At 45.3% G+C, this 24,405-nt stretch overlaps 2 protein-coding genes across 16 annotated transcripts; one reads left to right on the top strand and one right to left on the bottom strand.

Annotated features, from left to right (window-relative positions):
* Positions 1 to 4,118: 4,118 nt before the first annotated feature.
* On the bottom strand, positions 4,119 to 17,558 carry LOC120819029 (cell adhesion molecule CEACAM5). 15 transcript variants are annotated; one of them, XM_078100739.1, is made up of 14 exons: positions 17,089 to 17,248; positions 15,337 to 15,627; positions 15,177 to 15,253; positions 14,902 to 15,070; positions 7,192 to 7,352; positions 7,032 to 7,161; positions 6,872 to 6,948; positions 6,597 to 6,765; positions 5,594 to 5,884; positions 5,434 to 5,510; positions 5,159 to 5,327; positions 4,974 to 5,036; positions 4,651 to 4,728; positions 4,119 to 4,557 (listed from the first exon to the last, which is right to left on the bottom strand). In XM_078100739.1, exons 1-14 carry the CDS (start codon positions 17,222 to 17,224, stop codon positions 4,535 to 4,537), a joined length of 1,911 nt encoding a protein of 636 aa, XP_077956865.1. In that variant the 5' UTR covers positions 17,225 to 17,248; the 3' UTR covers positions 4,119 to 4,534. The 15 variants fall into 15 exon arrangements, with proteins under 15 accessions (XP_077956865.1, XP_077956841.1, XP_077956842.1 ...); XM_078100715.1 differs by having other exon boundaries at positions 7,032 to 7,352; XM_078100716.1 differs by having other exon boundaries at positions 5,159 to 5,324; positions 7,032 to 7,352.
* A 5,876-nt stretch (positions 17,559 to 23,434) lies between these two features.
* pln2 (phospholamban 2) lies at positions 23,435 to 24,285 on the top strand. Its single transcript, XM_040176066.2, has one exon. It carries the CDS (start codon positions 23,572 to 23,574, stop codon positions 23,731 to 23,733), a length of 162 nt encoding a protein of 53 aa, XP_040032000.1. The 5' UTR covers positions 23,435 to 23,571; the 3' UTR covers positions 23,734 to 24,285.
* Positions 24,286 to 24,405: the final 120 nt, after the last annotated feature.

The following is a 24,405-nucleotide window of genomic DNA, read 5'->3' as shown; positions in this document are numbered from 1 at the left end:
GTAGACAACATTTTTTGCATGCTTGTGGTCGACGTTTTTCAAGTTTGATGAAATGAGCAGCCACACACAGTGTGTGTGTAAAGCATCAGCTGCAGAACACAAAGAGTAAGAAGTGAGTAGACAATTAAAAAACATTTAAATCTCTGACACCTACAATAAAAAACATTTAGAGCAGCTGTTACTTTGTGTCAAAAGTGTAATTTTCGGGTCATTTTCTGTTGTCATAAACAAGCTGCAGGTAAAGGAAAACCTCTGATGCAAACGCACGCACACACACACGCACACACACACACACACACACACACACACACACACATCTGCATGCACACGGACCTGTTGTGATTTTGGGGGTAGAACGTGTCTCCTCCTGGATTCTCCTTCAAATCCATGTGTGAATCTGCTGCTGCAACCTGAAGCCTGTCTCATCTTTCCCTCATTGCAATACATTTAATGTAGATACATTTGGCTTCATGCCTCAATGAGTGAATATAAAGTAGCATGCATAGTTTGTCTTCATCTCATAACTACTACACTGTAATAACAGCACAACATGGCCCACTGGTAGGGGTGGTGGCACAGGTCCACTCATTTCACCCAAATGGAGCTTTTCTCTCTACCCTCTTCCACCTTCCACCCATCTGTCTTTCGAATTCCATGCTGTAACAGTTACTCACCCGGTACAATTAAATATTGTTGTCCTTTACCATCCGCCAGGCTCTTTGGATCACTTCTAGACTCTCTCTGCCCTCTTACAACCCGACGGACTGGCAAATCCCCTTCTCTTCTCGCTCTACACCAACTCTCTCGGCGCTCATTCGCTCGCATGGCTTCTCCTACCACAGCTATGCCGATGACACCCAACTAATTCTCTCCTTCCCTCACTTGGACACCCAGGATCTCTGCCTGACTGACATCTCTCAGTGGATGTCCGCCAACCATCTGAAAATCAACCCCGACTGAACTACTTCTCTTTCCGAACTTCTTACGTTCTTACCGAACGTCTCCTACTTCTCTTTCCGGGAAAAGATTCTCCTACCCAGGACTTGACGGTCATTTTTGGCAACTCTGTGTTAACGCCCAATTTGACTGCTAGGAACCTCTGCGTCACTGTAGATCCTGTAGATACACGCTCTGCAACATCAGGAGAATACGTCCTCTTCTCACTCAGAAGGCAGCACAGGTACTGATTCAGGCTCTTGTCATCTCCCGCCTGGACAACTGCAACTCCCTCCTGGCAGGTCTCCTCGCTACCGCCATTCGACCTCTGCAGCTCATTCAGAATGCAGCAGCTTGACTGGTCCGAAATTCTCCCACACTACTCCACTCCTCCGCTCTCTTCACTGGCTACCGGTGGCCGCCCGCATCCAGATCAAAACATTGGTGCTCACATAACATGCTGTGAATGGATCGGGTCCAGCTGACATCCAGGACATGGTCAAACCCGACATCCCGACCCGCACTCTCCGCTCTGCATCTGCAAAACACCTCGTTCCTCCCTCACTGAGAGCAAAACACTCGACTAGATCACGACTCTTTGCTGTCCTTGATCTGAAATGGTGGAACGAGCTCTTTGATGACATCAGGACCACAGAGAGCCTTCACATCTTCCGCCGCAAACTAAAGACACACCTCTTCTACCTCGACTAAAAGACTAACAAATTGTAGCACTTAAATTGTACTTTGTACCCTATGGTTGAATGCACTTATTGTACGTCGCTTTGGATAAAAGCGTCAGCTAAATGACATGTAATGTAATATAATGCCACTTACCTATTGTAAATTGGCTTATTTGAGGAAATTACATTTTCTGTCACGCCGCTGGGGCCACAAGGGTTTAGACTCAAAAACAGACTCAAGGCGTAGTAGTCAGAGGCAAAAATACAAGATGTTGCGGGCTGGTTCCCACAACCTCTCCTCTGGACCGTATCCCTCCCAATCTTTGTTGTTGGGGTTGTTGGGGGTTTGGTGGCAGGGACCAAAGGGCTCTCCTTGGCTGGCTTTAGCCGGGCTACATGGAATGTGTGATGCACTCTCATGGGTCTGGGGCGTTTAAGCCTCATGGCCACAGGATTGACCACCTTAGAGATGGGGAAGGGACCAACGAACCGTGGCGCCAACTTGTGGGACTCCACCCGAAGGGTCAGGTCGCGCGTCGATAACCACACCCTCTGGCCGACCCGATAGTTAGGGGCTGAAGTCCGTTACCGATCCGCCATCCTCTTCAAACGTGCCGAATTCTTGAGGAGAGCCTAGCGGGCTCGTTCCCAGGTGCGACGGCAACAGGGATGCTGGGAGGCAGGACTCAAATGCAGACGTCAAAAGCAAAAAGACTTCAATAGTCATAAACTCCAACACAAAATGGCCAAGGGGCAAAAACGCATACAGGTATCAAGGGGAAAAAGGCAGGCAGGAACTCGGAACATCCAGGACATTTGACAAGGAACAATGACGCGACAAGAGACACGCGGCTTAAATACACTAGGTGCAGGTGATTGGACACAGGTGGAAACGATCAGACAATCACAGGGGAAGACAGGACAAGGCAGGAAGTGACGTTACCCAGGGAGACAAGAAGCAGAAACTACAAAATAAGACACGAAATAAACCACACCGTGACAGTTTACTATGGCTATCTGTTCGCTGGTACACTTTATTTATTTGTATTAATTTGTTTGTAAACTAACCTAAAGCCTTATATTTTATTTTATTCCTCTTGCACTATGTTGTCTTATCTGTCTTGTTGTCCATTGTCTTACTGTCTGCTGTTATGCACCAACTGCCAAGTCAAATTCTGTCTGACATATTTAGGTAATAAAGGTCCTGATCCTGATTACTTACTACGCTTGTAGTCGCAGAAGCAGGAGGGGCTTCAACATAATTTCAAACTACAGCGACTTCTTTTGCATCCCCACAAAAACATCATGCGGATTATTGTGTATATAGAAAGCTATTTAAGAGATAAATATGACAGCTTTTCCCCATTCACCTTATATAATTTTTATAGTTTGATAAGACGTGACCATACTGGTGCAACATTATTTCTTAAAAATACTGATACAACAAAAAATCTAGCTTGAGGAAGAAATATAAATATAGAAATCTTGAAAAAACAATTGAAGTATTTTACAGGAAGCAATAAGTAAGCTGAGTAAGGGACCAGGTTGTGTGAACTATAAGTCTACAAAGTGACCTATTGTAGACAACAATATGCAGAGACCTCATGACAGCTGATTCGCTTGACATGTGTGATGACGTAGGGAGGCACCAGAGCGCGAACTTCACCTGCTTGGACCCGAGGACACGAACCTGCAGCACCGCCTAGTGGACATAACCAGCCAGTGCGGACTTTACAGTAGACAACATTTTTTGCATGCTTGTGGTCGACGTTTTTCAAGTTTGATGAAATGAGCAGCCACACACAGTGTGCGTGTAAAGCATCAGCTGCAGAACACAAAGAGTAAGAAGTGAGTAGACAATTAAAAAACATTTAAGTCTCTGAGACCTACAATAAAAAACATTTAAAGCAGCTGTTACTTTGTGTCAAAAGTGTAATTTTTGGGTCATTTTCTGTTGTCATAAACAAGCTGCAGGTAAAGGAAAACCTCTGATGCAAACGCACGCACACACACACGCACACACACACACACACACACATGCACAGCAGATGATCGTCTTGCACTCTGCACTAGCCGGTACAGACAGCAATCGCACGCAAAACCACAAAAAACTTTTTAGCAAGAAGACACAGGATAAGCAACGTGCACACACGCACCTACATGCACACTAACACGGTCACACACACGTCCTCCGGCTCGCATTGCTCCGAGCATTCAGCCTGACACAAAGGTGACGATGACAACATGTTGCGGTTCGTATTTCACTGAAACGGTCGCATATCACAACTGACATCGTTTGGGTCAGTGGAAATTCTGTAGATTCTTTGGTACTATTGTTCAGCGGATGAACTGGATGGTGGTTTACTGCTTGTATGAACATGAATTCAAGGCAGTTATCCACATTATGATTGGGCTAACAAGTCCTTTCACAAGACAGACCTGTGGTTTCCAAAAACAAAGCAACAATAATTACATATTTTGTCGGATAAATAAAATGTGACCTTTCTGGTAAAATATTTTCTCTTTAATTCTCAAATTCACACACAAGTACAACAACAAAACAAAGGAATGCTTGCAAATGTACATGAAATAGTTTGTGTAAAAATCAACTTAAAGGCCGCAGTGAATAACAATAACAATAAAACCTCTTCAAATGACATTATTCTATGCAGCAAGAAAGTAAAAGCATGGAGGGAAAACACATTGTGATATGACATGACATGCAGAATAAATAAAGCTTCTTTTTTCCTTCTCAGCAGAGGAAGTACAGAAGACTGCGCAGTCCCGTTCAAGTCAAGAGTGTGAACGAATTCGTCGCACCACCGAAAGAGCAACAAAGGAAAAACGGTACAATGAAGAAAAAAAAAAAGAGAAAAGCGGGTGAAGCCAGAAAAGGCGTCTCCATCACTCACGCGCCGTCACAGTCTGCGCTCCTCCTCTTCTGTTGGGGTGGGGAACAATAAACGCAGATTATAAACATGAATTATGACATTAATGTGATGTAAAAAAACAAACAAATGAAATAAAAACCCACCCTCCAGGTGCAAGCGTTTCTTCCGCTTGCTGCAGACGCAGCCAACAATAACGCCGATAATCAGCAGCAGGACGACACCTGATGAGGACGGACAGATGCTCGTTATCTGTGCCCCCCCCTCCTCCCCCTCCTCCCCCTCCTCCCCCTCCTCCTCCTCCTCCTCCCATGAAAGGCCCTCCAGAGGGAAGGGAGGCCCCGGAGGACCAGGGAGGAGGTGGTGATTCTTCTGGAGGGGCCGCTTTCCCCCAACAAGATGTTTTTTAGTGTTAAATCATGTGATAAAAAGATGGCGGCTGCTTGGTTTGCAGGGAGAGCAGACGTACCTCCTCCGGTGCCCACGACAATCCAGCTATTAATCCCAAATAGTTTATCTGGGAAAATGGGCGCTGGGGAGGGAACGAAGACGAGGAGAAACACATCAAATCAGTGTTGATTCTGGCCCATTTGGCTGTTTTTTTGTTTCCCGCCGTCCGGTCAGAATTGGACAGACGACCTTGATAACACTCACTGTAACAGGTTTGATGAACCGCTTCACTGGTCGCCGAGCTGACGCGGTTGGAGAGTTTGCATGTGATCGAACCCGTCACCTGATCGCCCGGTCGGGTCAGAGTCTGACCTTTCTCCTTGTCCAGCACCTGGTTGTCCTGAAGCCACTCAAAGTTGAAACCCTCGGCCTGCTGGGTAAAAGTCCCGCCGAGAGATGGACGAGAAGGTCCTCATGAGAAGATGTTGGACAACATGATACATATGAATGAAATAAAACATACTGTTGTCGGTTCTCACCTTTGTTTGAACTTTGCAGGTGAATTTGACCTCGGTTTGTTTACATTCATGTGTCACCGTGGGCTTGGGGACGGGGTCTGAGGAGAGGACATCGGACTCATGATGCATCGCAACACAAGTTTCTCATGTTTCCTGTTCTTGTTTTTTAGTTGCAACCTACCGATCACACATAAACGTGTGGATTTTGACGTCCATCTACTCTTTCCGTCGCGGTCGTGAACCTCGGCCTTGTAAGGCCCCGCGTTGCTCTGCGCCACGTTGGCCCACGTCAGGGATCCGTTTGCAGTAACAATATTCTTTCCCTCTGAAGTGAATTTGTCTTTGGTTTGACGTAAGATGGTTTTCCTGCCGTGCATCCATGTCAGCTCGTCCGACTGGTCCAGCGCGAAGGTCATCGGCAACGTGGCCTTCCCGCCTCTCGCAACGGAATAGTCGCACTGTTGGGAAGAATCTTTGGGGCGAAAGAAAATGAGAAGAAACACACGGGAATTAAAACTCACACGCAGAACACTGCGATATTATTACTGATAACTACATTCTACATTTCACATTTAGATCTTTTTTTTTACATTCAGACTTTTAACCCTGATGTGGCGTAGGGGGCGGGGCATCAACTGAGAGGGGCGAGTAATCAGGTTCACATTTGTTTTTCAAACAAACAAAACTTTTGACCTGGATTTGGTGCCATAGTTTTAAAGTACGAGACTTTTGAGAGTTTCATTGTGTGAAGGTCGGCCCACAGGAAGTGAAAGGCTACACGGTACGATGAAGAGGGTCGACATCTTTCCGTTTCATAAAAGGAAGTGAAAGGTTACCGAGCCGCCAGACGGTGCGATGAAGAGGGTCGACATCTTTCCGTTTCATAAAAGGAAAATGAAATACAAAAACGCATTCTTCTGGAGGGGCCGCTTTCCCCCAACAAGATGTTTTTTAGTGTCAAACCATGTGATAAAAAGATAGCGGCTGCTTGGTTTGCAGGGAGAGCAGACGTACCTCCTCCGGTGCCCACGACAATCCAAATATTAATCCCAAATACTTGGCCAGGGGAGGGAACGAAGACGATGAGAAACACATCAAATCAGTGTTGATTCTGGCCCATTTGGCTGTTTTTTTGTTTCCCGCCGTCCGGTCAGAATTGGACAGACGACCTTGATAACACTCACTGTAACAGGTTTGATGAACCGCTTCACTGGTCTCCGAGCTGACGCGGTTGGAGAGTTTGCATTTGATCGGACCCGTCACCTGATCGCCCGGTCGGGTCAGTGTCTGACCTTTCTCCGTGTCCAGCACCTGGTTGTTCTGAAGCCACTCAAAATCGAAACCCTCGGCCTGCTGGGTAAAAGTCCCGCCGAGAGATGGACGAGAAGGTCCTCATGAGAAGATGTTGGACAACATGATACATATGAATGAAATAAAACATACTGTTGTCGGTTCTCACCTTTGTTTGAACATCGCAGGTCAATTTGACCTCGGTTTGATTACATTCATGTGTCACCGTGGGCTTGGGGACGGGGTCTGAGGAGAGGACATCGGACTCATGATGCATCGCAACACAAGTTTCTCATGTTTCCTGTTCTTGTTTTTTAGTTGCAACCTACCGATCACACATAAACGTGTGGATTTTGACGCCCATCTACTCTTTCCGTCGCGGTCGTGAACCTCGGCCTTGTAAGCCCCCGCGTTGCTCTGCGCCACGTTGGCCCACGTCAGGGATCCGTTTGCAGTAACTATTACTATAGTACTATTATTAGTAACAATAATATTCTTTCCCTCTGAAGTGAATTTGTCTTTGGTTTGACGTAAGATGGTTTTCCTGCCGTGCATCCATGTCAGCTTGTCCGACTGGTCCAGCGCGAAGGTCATCGGCAACGTGGCATTCCCGCCTGTTGCAACGTAACAGTCGCACTGTTGGGAAGGATCTTTGGGCCGAAAGAAAAGGACAAGAAACACACAGGAATTAAAACTAAAATGCAGGTCAAAGTAGCCTTGGATACAGAAATAGCATGTGTCCCATTTAGCGCACAAACTTCCTTTTTCGTGTAAAGGATCAGAATAGAGTTGGGCTGCGAGCTATTTCTTTGTAAATTTGTGTAATTAAGCTATTTATTATAACGCAATTTAAAGAACAAGACTTTTGAGAGTTTCATTGTGTGAAGGTCGGCCCACAGGAAGTGAAAGGCTACACGGTACGATGAAGAAGGTTGACATCTTTCCGTTTCATAAAAGGGAAATCAAAAACATTCTGTGGTTCCTCGGAGCATAAATGAACGTTTTAAGTGTTTATACACCACCTCGTTTCACGTGTTGTGTCACGGAAAACAATGTGAAATACTTCATTTTGTAAGAAACCTGCAAAGGAAATCATTGTAAAAGCAGGATGATAACAGCGTCTCTGGAGATAGGAGATCATTAGAGAACTATTTCTAATCTCCAGATGACACCATTCAGCTCTGGGTGACGATCTCCGACTATTTGTTATTTGGGTTGTTGACGATTAAAACGAAAAACTGCAGGTTTTTTTTTATGAAGTCACAACCGGATCAACTTTGACATTTAAGAAATGAAAGGCAATAAAATGTGTTCACCTGCCACAACTAAAGCCGCTTCTTAAGAACGATAATGAATCATTTGTTTAGTTGAACACACATCAAATGCATTTCTGTCCACACGGAGTGAAACAAATAGAAAAATTACATCGCGAGAGCTTTGAAAATGATCAAATCATTAATCTTTCAACTCACTGTGAAACTCTTTAAAATATTTGATCTTTTTTTAATTAGATTGATGAGATTGAAAATAAAAATGTGTATTTATAATTCTGTGTATATTTTAAGGTTAAAACCAGTAAAACTCTTCTTCTCTTCTGCGTCTTGTTTCATCCGTTTCCATCATAACTGCCACAAACATGGTTATTTTTAGCTGCATCTTGTTATAGATCCTCAACAGGAACTCAAGCACAATTTGCTGGTTTAGAAAACAGCTTTGAATTTAGATCTTATTAATTTTCCTCCCAAAAATTCTGGTTGTTGTAATAGTCAAATGTACAGGATTATTCCAGTGTTCCTGTATATTTAAGCCCATTTATCATATATATTAAATATAAATTATTGACCTATTTTTAAATTAGAAATTAGTAGTAGTGAAAGTAGTGAAAGTTGACAGAGTTCAAATATGATTTCTAATCTTTAAAAATAAATGTTAAGAATTAGAACGACTACACAAAGTCTGTTTCAACCCTCACACTAAAAAAGCCCGCACAAACCATTCACTGTTTTTAACATCCGTCCCGTTATAACGCCTCCCGTCAGGACCAGGAGTGTGTTTCGTACCTGTGGAGGAGATGGCCGAGCAGCAGAGCAGGAGCAGAGAGACGGTGAAGACAGCGGCCATCTTCATCGGCATCCTCAGCACACAAAAATGAAAGAAGAACTGCAGATTTCCATTATCAAGGTGACTTCCTGTCAAACCAGCGTTGTGTGTGTGTGTGTGTGTGTGTGTAACTGTTCACATTTCAGCGGAGAGGAGCATGTAGCAACGGCGCAGAGTGACAGGTCGCTCGCTGGTTGGTGAAATCTGGCAACCAGTGCAATAAAACTTGAGGGATTATTCAAATTTTCTTCAATCTCTTTCTTTTTGTTTATAAGAAAATGTTTTTAAAAAACAAGAAAAAAGTTTCTTTCCCTTTTTAAAGAAAACTGGATCTGCTCTAGTTTATAAAAATAAGAAGGGCCTCGCAAACGAGTCCTGTGCCAACGTGTCTCCTCTTGGATTCTCCTTCAAATCCATGTGTGAATCTGCTGCTGCAACACTGACACCTCTCTGTCTCATCTTTCCCTCACATTGCAATACATTTAATGTAGATACATTTGCCTTCAAGGGCGGCACGGTGGCGTGGTGGTTAGCACTGTCGCCTCACAGCAAGAAGGTCCTGGGTTCGATTCCGCCCAGTGGCCTTTCTGTGTGGAGTCTGCATGTTCTCCCCGTGTCTGCGTGGGTTCTCTCCGGGTTCTCCGGCTTCCTCCCACAGTCCAAAGACATGCTCTGGGGATCAGGTTAATTGGGGACTTTAAATTGCCCGTAGATGTGTGAATATGAGTGTGAATGGTTGTATCTGTCTCTGTGTAGCCCTGTAATTGGCTGGCGACCAATCCAGGATGTACCCTGTCTATTGCCCGAAGTTGGCTGAGATGGACTCCAGCCCCCCCGTGACCCTGTGTGCAGGATAAGCGGTTTGACGATGGATGGATGGACATTTGGCTTCATGCCTCAATGAGTGAATATAAAGTAGCATGCATAGTTTGTCTTCATCTCATAACTACTAGACTGTAATAACAGCACAACATGGCCCACTGGTAGGGGTGGTGGCACAGGTCCACTCATTTCACCCAAATGGAGCATTTCTCTCTACCCTCTTCCACCTTCCACCCATCTGTCTTTCGAATTCCATGCTGTAACAGTTACTCACCCGGTACAATTAAATATTGTTGTCCTTTACCATCCGCCAGGCTCTTTGGGTCACTTTTAGAATATTGTTGTCTAGACTCTCTCTGCCCTCTTACAACCCGACGGACTGGCAAATCCCCTTCTCTTCTCGCTCTACACCAACTCTCTCGGCGCTCATTCGCTCGCATGGCTTCTCCTACCACAGCTATGCTGATGACACCCAACTAATTCTCTCCTTCCCTCACTTGGACACCCAGGATCTCTGCCTGTCTGACTGACATCTCTCAGTGGATGTCCGCCAACCATCTGAAAATCAACCCCGACTGAACTACTTCTCTTTCCGGGAAAAGATTCTCCTACCCAGGACTTGATGGTCAACTTTGGAAACTCTGTGTTAACGCCCAATTTGACTGCTAGGAACCTCTGCGTCACTGTAGATCCTGTAGATACACGCTCTGCAACATCAGGAGAATACGTCCTCTTCTCACTCAGAAGGCAGCACAGGTACTGATTCAGGCTCTTGTCATCTCCCGCCTGGACAACTGCAACTCCCTCCTGGCAGGTCTCCTCGCTACCGCCATTCGACCTCTGCAGCTCATTCAGAATGCAGCAGCTTGACTGGTCCGAAATTCTCCCACACTACTCCACTCCTCCGCTCTCTTCACTGGCTACCTGTGGCTGCCCGCATCCAGCTCAAAACATTGGTGCTCACGTACCATGCTGTGAATGGATCGGGTCCAGCTGACATCCAGGACATGGTCAAACCCGATATCCCGACCCGCACTCTCCGCTCTGCATCTGCAAAACACCTCGTTCCTCCCTCACTGAGAGCAAAACACTCGACTAGATCACGACTCTTTGCTGTCCTTGATCTGAAATAGTGGAACGAGCTCTTTGATGACAGCAGGACCGCAGAGAGCCTTCACATCTTCCGCCGCAAACTAAAGACACACCTCTTCTACCTCGACTAAAAGACTAACAAATTGTAGCACTTAAATTGTACTTATAATGCCACTTACCTATAGCAAATTGTAAATTGGCTTATTTGAGGAAATTGCATTTTCTGTCACGCCGCTGGGGCCACAAGGGTTTAGACTCAAAAGCAGACTCAAGGCGTAGTAGTCAGAGGCAAAAATACAAGATGTTGCGGGCTGGTTCCCACGACCTCTCCTCTGGACCGTATCCCTCCCAATCCACCAGATACTGGAGGCCCCGGCCACAACGCCGGACTGCCAAGAGCTGCTTGACTGCCAAGAGCCGCTTGACGGCGTATGTTGGCCCACCATCAATGAGTCGAGGGGGTGATGGGGGTTTGGTGGCAGGGACCAAGGGGCTCTCCTTGGCTGGCTTTAGCCGGGCTACATGGAATGTGTGATGCACTCTCATGGGTCTGGGGCGTTTAAGCCTCATGGCCACAGGATTGACCACCTCAGAGACGGGGAAGGGACCAACGAACCGTGGCGGCAACTTGTGGGACTCCACCCGAAGGGTCAGGTCGCGCGTCGATAACCACACCCTCTGGCCGACCCGATAGTTAGGGGCTGAAGTCCGTTGCCGATCCGCCATCCTCTTCAAACGTGCCGAATTCTTGAGGAGAGCCTAGCGGGCTCGTTCCCAGGTGCGACGGCAACAGGGATGCTGGGAGGCAGGACTCAAATGCAGACGTCAAAAGCAAAAAGACTTCAGTAGTCATGAACTCCAACACAAAATGGCCAAGGGGCAAAAACGCATACAGGTATCAAGGGGAAAAAGGCAGGCAGGAACTCGGAACATCCAGGACATTTGACAAGGAACAATGACGCGACAAGAGACACGCGGCTTAAATACACTAGGTGCAGGTGATTGGACACAGGTGGAAACGATCAGACAATCACAGGGGAAGACAGGACAAGGCAGGAAGTGACGTTACCCAGGGAGACAAGAAGCAGAAACTACAAAATAAGACACGAAATAAACCACACCGTGACAGTTTACTATGGCTATCTGTTCGCTGGTACACTTTATTTTTTATTTGTATTAATTTGTTTGTAAACTAACCTAAAGCCTTATATTTTATTTTATTCCTCTTGCACTATGTTGTCTTATCTGTCTTGTTGTCCATTGTCTTACTGTCTGCTGTTATGCACCAACTGCCAAGTCAATTTCTGTCTGACATATTTAGGTAATAAAGGTCCTGATCCTGATTACTTACTACGCTTGTAGTCGCAGAATCAGGAGGGGCTTCAACATAATTTCAAACTACAGCGACTTCTTTTGCATCCCCACAAAAACATCATGCGGATTATTGTGTATATAGAAAGCTATTTAAAGAGATAAATATGACAGCGTTTCCCCATTCACCTTATATCATTTTTGATAGTTTGATAAGACGTGACCATACTGGTGCAACATTATTTCTTAAAAATACTGATACAACAAAAAATCTAGCTTGAGGAAGAAATATAAATATAGAAATCTTGAAAAAACAATTGAAATATTTTACAGGAAGCAATAAGTAAGCTGAGTAAGGGACCAGGTTGTGTGAACTTTAAGTCTACAAAGTGACCTATTGTAGACAACAATATGCAGAGACCTCATGACAGCTGATTGGACCTGAGGACACGAACCTGCAGCACCCCCTAGTGGACAAAAACAGCCAGTGCGGACTTTACAGTAGAAAACATGTTATCGATGTTGGAAGTTTCTTCCCATTAACAGCACAGTTAAGTACAATTTGAAAATAATCCAATCCAGTCACTATAGATTTAGATGTTTTTGTAAGTATGTTGTCACTTGAAAAGCATAATAACCATGTCAACTGAATAACTTAATTAAGTCAGTGTGATAATGACATTCCCTGTGATTTGTATTTATTATCTCAGAACACATCTACGGCCGGTTTGCTGTTGGCTGATGCGTTGAAACGAAGGAAGGAAAATGTGTGAAAACAATCGAGCAGCCGCACAGTGTGTGTGTAAAGCATCAGCACAAAGAGTAAGAAGTGAGACAATTAAAAAACATTTGACAACACATTTGTGTCAAAAACGTAATTTTCTGTTGTCATAAAAAAGCTGCAGGTACAGGAAAACCTCTGATGCAAACACACACACACACACACACACACACACACACACACACACACACACACACACACACAGACACAGACACACGCACACACACACACACACACACACACACACACACATGCACAGGAGACAACCATCTTGCACTCTGCAATAGCTTGGCACAAACAGCAAACGCATGCAAAACCACAAACACCTTTTTAGTGAGACACAGGATATGCAACACGCACCTACATGCACACTAACACGGTCTCACACACACGTCCTCCGGCTCGCATTGCTCCGAGCATTCAGCCTGACACAAAGGTGACGATGACAACATGTTGCGGTTCGTATTTCACTGAAACGGTCGCATATCACAACTGACATCGTTTGGGTCAGTGGAAATTCTGTAGATTCTTTGGTACTATTGTTCAGCGGATGAACTGGATGGTGGTTTACTGCTTGTATGAACATGAATAAAAGGCAGTTATCCACGTTATGATTGGGCTAACAAGTCCTTTCACAAGACAGACCTGTGGTTTCCAAAAACAAAGCAACAATAATTACATATTTTGTCGGATAAATAAAATGTGACCTTTCTGGTAAAACATTTTCTCTTTAATTCTCAAATTCACACACAAGTACAACAACAATACAAAGGAATGCTTGCAAATGTACATGAAATAGTTTGTGTAAAAATCAACTTAAAAGGCCGCAGTGAATAACAATAACAATAAAACCTCTTCAAATGACATTATTCTATGCAGCAAGAAAGTAAAAGCATGGAAGGAAAACACATTGTGATATGACATGACATGCAGAATAAATAAAGCTTCTTTTTTCCTTCTCAGCAGAGGAAGTACAGAAGACTGCGCAGTCCCGTTCAAGTCAAGAGTGTGAACGAATTCGTCGCACCACCGAAAGAGCAACAAAGGAAAAACGGTACAATGAAGAAAAAAAAAAAGAGAAAAGCGGGTGAAGCCAGAAAAGGCGTCTCCATCACTCACGCGCCGTCACACTTTGCGCGCTCCGGGACCTTTCGTCCTGGGCTGAGGAAGAGGAGGCGGCTGCTCTTCTTCGTTCTGACCGGGCGGCCTGGGGGCCTGCAGGGGAAGAGACAAGGAGCACAGGGGTCAGACCGCACGCGGATGCCGCCGATACAGGTGAGAGCCGCTCCACCTCCTCCTCCTGCGCCTACCTGGGCGGGCCTGCGGGGGCTGGGCCGCGGCTGCTCTGGCGCTCCGGGGCGCTGCTGCCTGGAGCGATGCTGGCGAGGGCCGGTGTGGCCGGCGGGCTGCTGCTGGGGCTCACGGTGGTGGCAGTGGGGCTGTTGATCCGGACGGTGATGGTGTTGAGGGTGTTGTTGCTTTTCATTGGTCCACGCCAAACGGAGCTCCTCCTCCTCTGTTGGGGTGGGGAACAATAAACATGAATTATGACATTAATGTGATGTAAAAAAAAAAAAAATGAAATAAAAACCCACCCTCCAGGTGCAGGCGTTTCTTCCGCTTGCTGCAGACGCAGCAAACAATAACGCAGATAATCAGCAGCAGGACGACACCTGATGAGGACGGACAGACGTTAATGCTCGTTATCTGTGCCCCCCCCCCTCCTCCTCCTCCTCCTCCTCCTCCTCCCATGAAAGGCCCTCCAGAGGGAAGGGAGGCCCCGGAGGACCAGGGAGGAGGTGGTGATTCTTCTGGAGGGGCCGCTTTCCCCCAACAAGATGTTTTTTAGTGTCAAATCATGTGATAAAAAGATGGCGGCTGCTTGGTTTGCAGGGAGAGCAGACGTACCTCCTCCGGTGCCCACGACAATCCAGCTATTAATCCCAAATAGTTTATCTGGGAAAATGGGCTCTGGGGAGGGAACGAAGACGAGGAGAAACACATCAAATCAGTGTTGATTCTGGCCCATTTGGCTGTTTTTTTGTTTCCCGCCGTCCGGTCAGAATTGGACAGACGACCTTGATAACACTCACTGTAACAGGTTTGATGAACCGCTTCACTGGTCTCCGAGCTGACGCGGTTGGAGAGTTTGCATTTGATCGGACCCGTCACCTGATCGCCCGGTCGGGTCAGAGTCTGACCTTTCTCCTTGTCCAGCACCTCGTTGTTCTGAAGCCACTCAAAATCGAAACCCTCGGCCTGCTGGGTAAAAGTCCCGCCGAGAGATGGACGAGAAGGTCCTCATGAGAAGATGTTGGACAACATGATACATATGAATGAAATAAAACATACTGTTGTCGGTTCTCACTTTTGGTTGAACTTTGCAGGTGAATTTGACCTCGGTTTGTTTACATTCATGTGTCACCGTGGGCTTGGGGACGGGGTCTGAGGAGAGGACATCGGACTCATGATGCATCGCAACACAAGTTTCTCATGTTTCCTGTTCTTGTTTTTCAGTTGCAACCTACCGATCACACATAAACGTGTGGGTTTTGACGTCCATCTACTCTTTCCGTCGCGGCCGTGAACCTCGGCCTTGTAAGCCCCCGCGTTGCTCTGCGCCACGTTGGCCCACGTCAGGGATCCGTTTGCAGTAACTATATTCTTTCCCTCTGAAGTGAACTTGTCTTTGGTTTGACGTAAGATGGTTTTCATGTTGTGCATCCATGTCAGCTTGTCCGACTGGTCCAGCGCGAAGGTCATCGGCAACGTGGCCTTCCCGCCTGTCGCAACGTAATAGTCGCACTGTTGGGAAGAATCTTTGGGCCGAAAGAATATGAGAAGAAACACACAGGAATTAAAACTCAGAGGCAGAACGCTGCAATATTATTACTGATAACTACATTCTACATTTCACATTTAGATCTTTTTTTCACATTCAGACTTTTAACCCTGATGTGGCGTAGGGGGCGGGGCATCAACTGAGAGGGGCGAGTAATCAGGTTCACATTTGTTTTTCAAACAAACAAAACTTTTGACCTGGATTTGGTGCCATAGTTTTAAAGAACGAGACTTTTGAGAGTTTCATTTTGTGTGAAGGTCGGCCCACAGGAAGTGAAAGGTTACCGAGCCGCCGACGGTACGATGAAGAGGGTTGACATCTTTCCGTTTCATAAAAGGAAAATCAAAAACATTCTGTGGTTCCTCGGAGCATAAATGAACGTTTTAAGTGTTTATACACCACCTCGTTTCACGTGTTGTGTCACGGAAAACAATGTGAAATACTTCATATTGTAAGAAACCTGCAAAGGAAATCATTGTAAAAGCAGGATGATAACAGCGTCTCTGGAGATAGGAGATCATTAGAGAACTATTTATTATCTCCAGATGACACCATTCAGCTCTGGGTGACGATCTCCGACTATTTGTTATTTGGGTTGTTGACGATTAAAACGAAAAACTGCAGGGTTTTTTATGAAGTCACAACCGGATCAACTTTGACATTTAAGAAATGAAAGGCAATAAAATGTGTTCACCTGCCACAACTAAAGCCGCTTCTTAAGAACGATAATGAATCATTTGTTTAGTTGAACACACATCAAATGCATTTCTGTCCACACGGAGTGAAACAAATAGAAAAATTACATCGCGAGAGCTTTGAAAATGATCAAATCATTAATCTTTCAACTCACTGTGAAACTCTTTAAAATATTTGATCTTTTTTTAATTAGATTGATGAGATTGAAAATAAAAATGTGTATTTATAATTCTGTGTATATTTTAAGGTTAAAACCAGTAAAACTCTTCTTCTCTTCTGCGTCTTGTTTCATCCGTTTCCATCATAACTGCCACAAACATGGTTATTTTTAGCTGCATCTTGTTATAGATCCTCAACAGGAACTCAAGCACAATTTGCTGGTTTAGAAAACAGCTTTGAATTTAGATCTTATTAATTTTCCTCCCAAAAATTCCGGTTGTTGTAATAGTCAAATGTACAGGATTATTCCAGTGTTCCTGTATATTTAAGCCCATTTATCATATATATTAAATATAAATTATTGACCTATTTTTAAATTAGAAATTAGTAGTAGTGAAAGTAGTGAAAGTTGACAGAGTTCAAATATGATTTCTAATCTTTAAAAATAAATGTTAAGAATTAGAACGATTACAGGAAGTCTGTTTCAACCCTCACACTAAAAAAGCCCGCACAAACCATTCACTGTTTTTAACATCCGTCCCGTTATAACGCCTCCCGTCAGGACCAGGAGTGTGTTTCGTACCTGTGGAGGAGATGGCCGAGCAGCAGAGCAGGAGCAGAGAGACGGTGAAGACAGCGGCCATCTTCATCGGCATCCTCAGCACACGAAAAAGAAAGAAGAACTGCAGATTTCCATTTTCAAGGTTACTTCCTGTCATACCAGTGAGGGGTGTGTGTGTGTGTGTATGTGTGTGTGTGTGTGTGTGTGTGTGTGTGTGTGTGTGTGTGTGTGTGTGTGTGTGTGGTTTCTCTAGGAAGTGTAGGAAGTGATCCAGGGGGCCTGATCTACTTTGAATGTTTTAAAACAAAGGGAGCAGCTCAAGCTGTATTCAGTAAGCTCAACTGCTTCGGTTACTAAAAATATAATAAAAATGAGGTTTTGAAGGTGTGTGATTGGTTAAGAAAACACTACAGCGCTCGCAGAGGCCCATGAAGACCGGGTGCAAATCGCACAGTTCAAAGGTCAACCCTGGAGCAGGAACGGATCTGTTCTGAGAAAGGCCCGCCTCGGAAAATGTGAGACTGTGCACCGGGAAGTGAGATGCACTGCTGAGGCTTCTGCTGTTGTTACAGCCGGTTCTGACGTTTCACATCCTCCTGCAGCTTCATTCTTCTTTTGCTTCTGGATTCCAACCTTAACCTGCGAGTGTGGGACTTTGTGTGGATGCAAAGTTATAAGTGCATATTAACCAGCAACAGTTAATTAACAGTTAATGTGGCTGATTGATCAGCGCTGTGCATGTGTGCTCTACTGGACTTTTTTTTATAACGAGAGAAAAACACTCGCAGCCTGGCCACACGGGGGCGCCGCCACACTGGACGAGCACGCTCTTCATAATGCAAATACAAATATAGAACAACGATGATGGTGCTCAATGAGTATTTTATTATTACATTACGTTGGTTGCTACATTACTATGTTTATACGTCCCGGATGTAAACAGATCTTTAATGGCACTAGTGTGTTGTTTCTGAGTGTGTGTCTATTTAAGTTTAAGTTTGTGGTTTACTTCTGTCCATATATAGAAAGTGTGGTAAATACTACAGGTTCCGTATAAAAGTGCATGAGAATGACTTCATTATAATAAAAAGATGGAATTTACTGACATTTTCCTGCATTTACAGCATACATGTATTCATATAAAACGCGTTGTGATGGAGTGAGTTTCTGAGAGCGGGACACGGAGGGACACACATGACCCTCTTCAGTCAGATGGGCCTTTATAAATAGAGCTATTTTTCCACTGCTCTCATCCAACATGCCCGCGCATCAGAGACACCTCGGCTTCCAATCACCATCCTCCGTGTGAACCTCAGCGACCAATCACAGCCACTCGGACCACATCGGAATGCTGTAAAAGACCGGAGCCGATCAGATATTTGAACGCCAACATATGACCTCGGCACAGTATTTCTAGCATCCTGCCCGCTTAGCTCATAGAACACTTTCTTTTTTAATTAAAAAAAAATGCATCGAGAAGAACAATTTCAGGTTTTGATTTGGGCTTTGGTTCATTTTGTCCCAGAATAAAAGGGCCCATCTATAGAGGCCTTAGCGAGTTAGCACGCTAACTATGTATATATACATATATATATATATATATACATATAAATTCTGGGAATGCCCTTTAGCAGCTGCTGTTGACCTTCAGCGCTACCAGCATGGTCCTCTCCTTTGCGCATCTCTCTACAGCCCCGACGTGGTGACACAATAATCATGACACAATGGAAAGACGGCCAGCTGTGGTGGCAGCAATGAGAACATGTAGTCATGCTTCTAGCATCTCTCTGTAACAATGTCACCGCTCACCGACTCAGAAGATGCATTTTAGATAAGCAAGTACGTTCCACAAAGGTTTTGTCTCTAAGGAATTGGCGTAAAAAATAAAACGCGAGTGTGATTGTGACAGAGGTTTTTCAGAAAACTTGACCCCCAGTAGTTTCGGGTTTCTATTTCCAGAGGAATGACACGCGTGTCCAGGGACGGAGGCCATCGGGTGATGCGGATTAGCGAGATTTTATTTTGAGCGGGACCGGCTGCTTTTTGTTTGATGCGGCTTAATAGAAGAGGTGTGAGTACGCGCGGCTGGATTAGAGGTACGACGCCGTTGGGTCTAAAATGACACCTGTGGTGGATTCGTGGCGTTTGGATATTTGGTGTGGATTATATCAGCAGATGTTGAAGTCAGGTGAGCTCAGGTATTTTGTGGGACTTTTGATCCCTGCAGAGCAGCTTCCCAGCAGCAGTACGAGCCAAGAATCATCCAGAACTTAGAATCCACGACTGGTTTTAAAATCTTCCAAAATGTTAAATCATAACCTGTGACCTAAACATAGGCGATATCAAATGTGCACAGGACTTTAAGGATCCATAAAAGTCATTAAAAGAGATGCAGGTCTATGTGGTCTGTGTTTTAACTGCAGTAAGAATATGTAGCACAGTAGTAGTTCCCTCCCCTCCCCCGGTCTCTAAATGAGATTTTTCTAAATTGAATCTTTGTGAAATTCTTCACAAACAAGGAGTTTTGAGGGAATTGTTCTGGGGTCGTGCTATCCGATGCGTCCTGCTCTCAGGCGGAGGCCTTTGGGGAGAAGCCTGTTTAAAGGTCTCCTCCACGCAGCTGCCTGAATCTGGAGAGCAGAGCGAGTCGACTGCAAGCGGAGAATGTGCGTGAAGCTGCAAGTCCTCCAGAGTAAACACAGCTGATGGGGTGAAGCCTCCCTGCTCTCCCCTAAAGTGCCCTTTCTTTGAGAGGGGATTTAGGAGCGTAATGGGCGGCGAATTCCGAGGCGATGTAACCTCCACACTTCCTTCTGTCACAGCTGACACGCACAGCCAAACATTCCCCGTGTGTTTACAGCGCCGAGTGATGCGTGGCCGGACGTCTGGGACGCAGTTTGTTATGGCCATTATTCAGCTTCTTTCTACACACCAGAGCAGAAAACAGAAGCAGCACCGACACCTTGTGTTGGATTTGTACCTGTCAACACGTTGGAATGTGGCCTCCGAGAGCCTCAACGGGAAAACATCCCCACGGTGATCAGGAAGGATCGTCCACATTCTGTGAACATCGGTGACAGGTTTCACGAGGATGCGTTTTGGGTTCTCCTCTCTCTGTGTCTCTCTGTGTCTCTCGGGTCTCGAGCAGTCTGCTGGCGTTTCACCATGTAAGGCTGCAGAGCTCAACTGCTCCTGGGACCGGAAGAAAAAAAGGAAACATTGCGGAGCGCTTTCTTTTTAATAATTCAGCGGCGTGTTTGTGTAGACAAAAATGGATCGTTGAGACGTAGCCCTGACTGCACAGACGACCACGTTGACTGCGTCTTGTCAACACCTCGTCACCGCCGCAGTGACCCCCAGGGGGATGAATCCTGAGGAAATATCACAACAGCAGACTCATTAGCAGCATTATTCTTTTCTTTCCCACTTTTCCCAAAAGGTCACCAGTGTCGTGTTATCTGGTAAAGAACGTGACGTTTGTCACAGAGGAGGCCGATGGACGCGTCCTCTCGCTCCGTGTCTCAGGAGCAGCAGCATCAGACACACACAGCCTGTCTACACGCACGCTCTCCTTTTAAGGCAGATGCAAAGCTTTCTGGGCCGCGCCGTGGGGGGGGGGGTATTTTTACATTTTCCGGGCCTTTACTTTATTTTTAAGGCTTGTCTCTTTTGATTCCTCCCAAGTGGAGGACGCTGACCAGGACGCTGACCAGGACTTTACACAAACCCTGCCAAAGGCCCAGAATAAGTTGTTTAACACGAAAAATAACCTTTGTTCACAGTGACATCAATCAGTAGTTCACACGGCATCTGTCAGAAACAAGCAGGAGCTCAAAGGATCAATTCCCAGACTCTTTGCCATCCTTTGTAACCGTACAAACATTTGCTATAATGATTGAAAGCATCATGATAACGGTTTCTGCACATCCTTGATGTCCTGCCAACGTTTTGAATGTGCTGCCTGGTGTCTAAAAATGTTCACATTCAAAGGTGCAAAAATTTAAACAAACACCATCATTGGATCGGCGAGTTTTACAGTGAGTTTGTTTCTGCACAGCACGGCTCAAGGCCTCGATCGGACCGATATCATGTGTGAAAGAAATGTTAACAGATTCAAATGTTTTAATGTATTGGATTATTTCAAGGGCATTTTATCGGTTAAACAACTGCTTTGTTTTGAGTATTAGAACGGGAGCTCTGCAGCACGTATGACAGACACGGCATCCCCACTCTCCTTGAATCGTTTCTAGGATGCCCTGCCTCTCTCTCTCTCTCTCTCTCTCTCTCTCTCTCTCTCTCTGTCTGTTTACAGCCGTGCACAGCGCTGCATAGCTGACATTTCTCTCTCAAACTCCGACCAGCTCTGCTCTCCGCTCTGAAAGGTAAGATCCAGCATCCTGCGCAGAAACAGCTGCTCCTCGTTTCCATTTCTCTCCTCAGCAGTAGACGAGGAGACGATGAGGACGCCAGACAATGTTTAGGAGATAATAACGCTGAGAAATAATCTGGAATAGAAGAGGTGTTATTATTGGTGGATTAAATGACCCTGATGGGGTCTGGATGGAAACTGTAGACAGTATCCAAGGCACAGCATGTGCTTTTATAGTTTATCTTTGGAGTAGCCGACGCTTGCCTCACTAATAGACGGATGTGATGGAATTATATTGAGTGAGAGCTAAAAATTTTCATTAGAGTCATGACCTTTACAACTCTTGACAGTTGTTGATGTTGCCCAAAACCTTGCAGAAACAATACAAAGCAAAAACCAAACAAAGGAACAAACACTCCCAAATCTGCAGGCGTTATTTATCAGTCGATATCATTATTTTCCCTTTTTTGTTTTAATATTTTTTTAACTCAACAGTATTCGGATTTATCTTTTTTGTTGATTTAATATTTGCGTTTCAATTGTCATCAAAGTTAAACTCGATTTATGATACTTCCACCGCGTGGACACATAGTCAAACAAATATCAAGTTGAAACCTAATGAACGAAACCTAACGATATCTAAATGATCAGCAGATCAGCAGAAGGGCGATGCTCACTTATCAATGACCATTAAAGGTCAGCACATGACTGTCTCAACTACATTGCACGTCTTGAAAGCATTTGACCGTTTTCGTAGACGCTGCAGCTATTTTGTTCCCAGAAACGTGCTGATTGCAGAATGTGATGAGCTGTCCGGCGAAATACACACTTAACTCCTGTTTTGTGGAAATGGGGATTAATTGTCGCCGTCTCGCATGAGAGCTACTGACACAGTAGGGGGGGGCAACCAGTCGCTCACGTGCAGTCAGTCCCACGGCGTTTAGCTGCATTGGCCCGCACACCAGGTGGGTCCCGATCTAACCCCTCAAAGGTCAAAGGTCAGAGTGCAGAGTCGGGGCGAATGAGAGCTCCTTTTATGACCTGAAGCGAGGGGTTGGCGATGGGTTCCAGGTCCAGCAGGAGCTAGAGGGAGGCAACGTGTCTGGAATTCCTCCAGTGACCACTAGATGGCGGCAACGCAATGAAACGGGGACAGAAGAGAAAACATTGGAGGAAATAAAACCTGTGGTACGGATTTCTTTGAGATACAATTGACATTTATCAAGAGGTCACTTAACGCTTGCAGGAGCACAGGAGTAAACCCAGTGGAGAGATAGAAAGCGTTTTAATCTAGAGAATAGTTCATCTGAATTATTAAAAATGTATTTTTCGTCCACTTACGAATGTGTCACCTGTATCTGCTTAAGTCCATCCGGCTTTATACCTTCAATTCAACCGAAACTAAGTTTCTACATTTTCTCATTTAAGGGCCTGAAAAAGCTCCTACAGACACTTGAGTCAGGTCAGAGGTTGCAGAGTAGGCCGACGCTCTTATGGAGGTATGCCATGGCCTAGGAGGACGTGTGTGTGTGCCTGCGTGTGCGTGTTAAGGCGTTAACGTGTCAAGTGAGAGGTGGTGACTCACAAGCAGATTACAAGTGGAAGGAACCAAAGTGAAATGATAAAAATAGAGGTGTTGATTTGTCGGTGGAAGGTCTCACTTCGGCAAAGTAGAGAATGAAAAAGAGGATTAAAGTTATAGTTAAATGTTAGAGCCAACAACAGCAGGCCACTTTACTTCATTCTGGGAAACCTTTGGTCTAAATTGTTGTCTACTTTTATGGTGTGTTTAGGTTCATTTCTTTTCATCGCACCTTGTGCCTGCAGACCACGTGGGTAACATCGCGCGGCCGCTGTGCTCGAGTCTGACTTAACCCGTAACTTTCATTTTCGGGAGCGAAAGCGAAGAGACGCATACAGGGGTCTTTGTCTCTGACCTTTTTTCTTACTGCTTCTCCAGCAGCAGGCAGAGGACGACAGACGAGGCCTTTAGTCTTTCTGACTGAACCGACCGGGGCCGGGCCGCCTGAACACCTGACCCGAGCCCGTCTCCTAGCGACCACCTCCCTGACCTCGGCCCACTTTGGCCCCGAACTCTCCCCCCCTCCTCCTCCTCCTCCTCGCCATCCGTCTCCATGGAGCGCGTGCAGCACATGACCAAGTCGGCCATCCGCCGAGCGTCTCAGATCGAGGTGAACCCGCAGGCCAAGAGGAACCTCCAGGAGCTGTTTGTCAACTTCACCCTCATCCTCATCTGCCTGCTGCTCATCTACATCATCGTCCTGCTGAGCAGCTGAGAGGGAGAGGTGGGGGGGGGGGTGGGGGGCAAATCTTCGGCTAGGTGAAAAATGGGAAATACGGAAAATATCAATGCGTCACAGTCGCTTCCTGCAGCACATCACCACCGGGAGAATAGATGACAATGACATAAATAAACGGCTAGATGTGACACACAGAGATGTTTCTAAGTGCTGTACGCCTGTAAAGGGAGGGAAGTTCAGACTCAGAGCATCTTCAACCTTGAGGCAGCTTACCTGCACGGGTCTCCGATGGGCAACATGAACATAGAACCTATTGCATGTATATATATATATATATATATATGCACATGCAATGGCTGCACAACGCTTCTGATTTAGAAATGACCTGCAGTTCGTCAATAGTGAGGAAAACTTCACTTTGCATGTTGTGATTTAACTTTCTGTGTATGCCATAAAGGTTGTGTGAAAATAAAAAAAAATAACAAGGATTTACATTTGGCCGCTGAGATAAAACTGGCTTTGTTCTTCTGTGTCAGATTGTACCGCCTGACTTTTAAACTAAGCAAAATAGATTAAAGTGGTTTCCCTACTCCATGTGTGATTTATTCATTGCACATATTCATTTAACAAAAACATAACAAATGTGCATTTAGATATGAAACATACAGGTCTGGATAACTGACCAGTTTATGAGAGTTGGATTATGTA

This window comes from Gasterosteus aculeatus, chromosome 1, assembly GCF_964276395.1.
Source record: "Gasterosteus aculeatus chromosome 1, fGasAcu3.hap1.1, whole genome shotgun sequence".
Classification (NCBI taxonomy): Eukaryota; Metazoa; Chordata; class Actinopteri; order Perciformes; family Gasterosteidae; genus Gasterosteus; species Gasterosteus aculeatus.
This window is presented reverse-complemented; position numbering and strand designations above follow the sequence as displayed.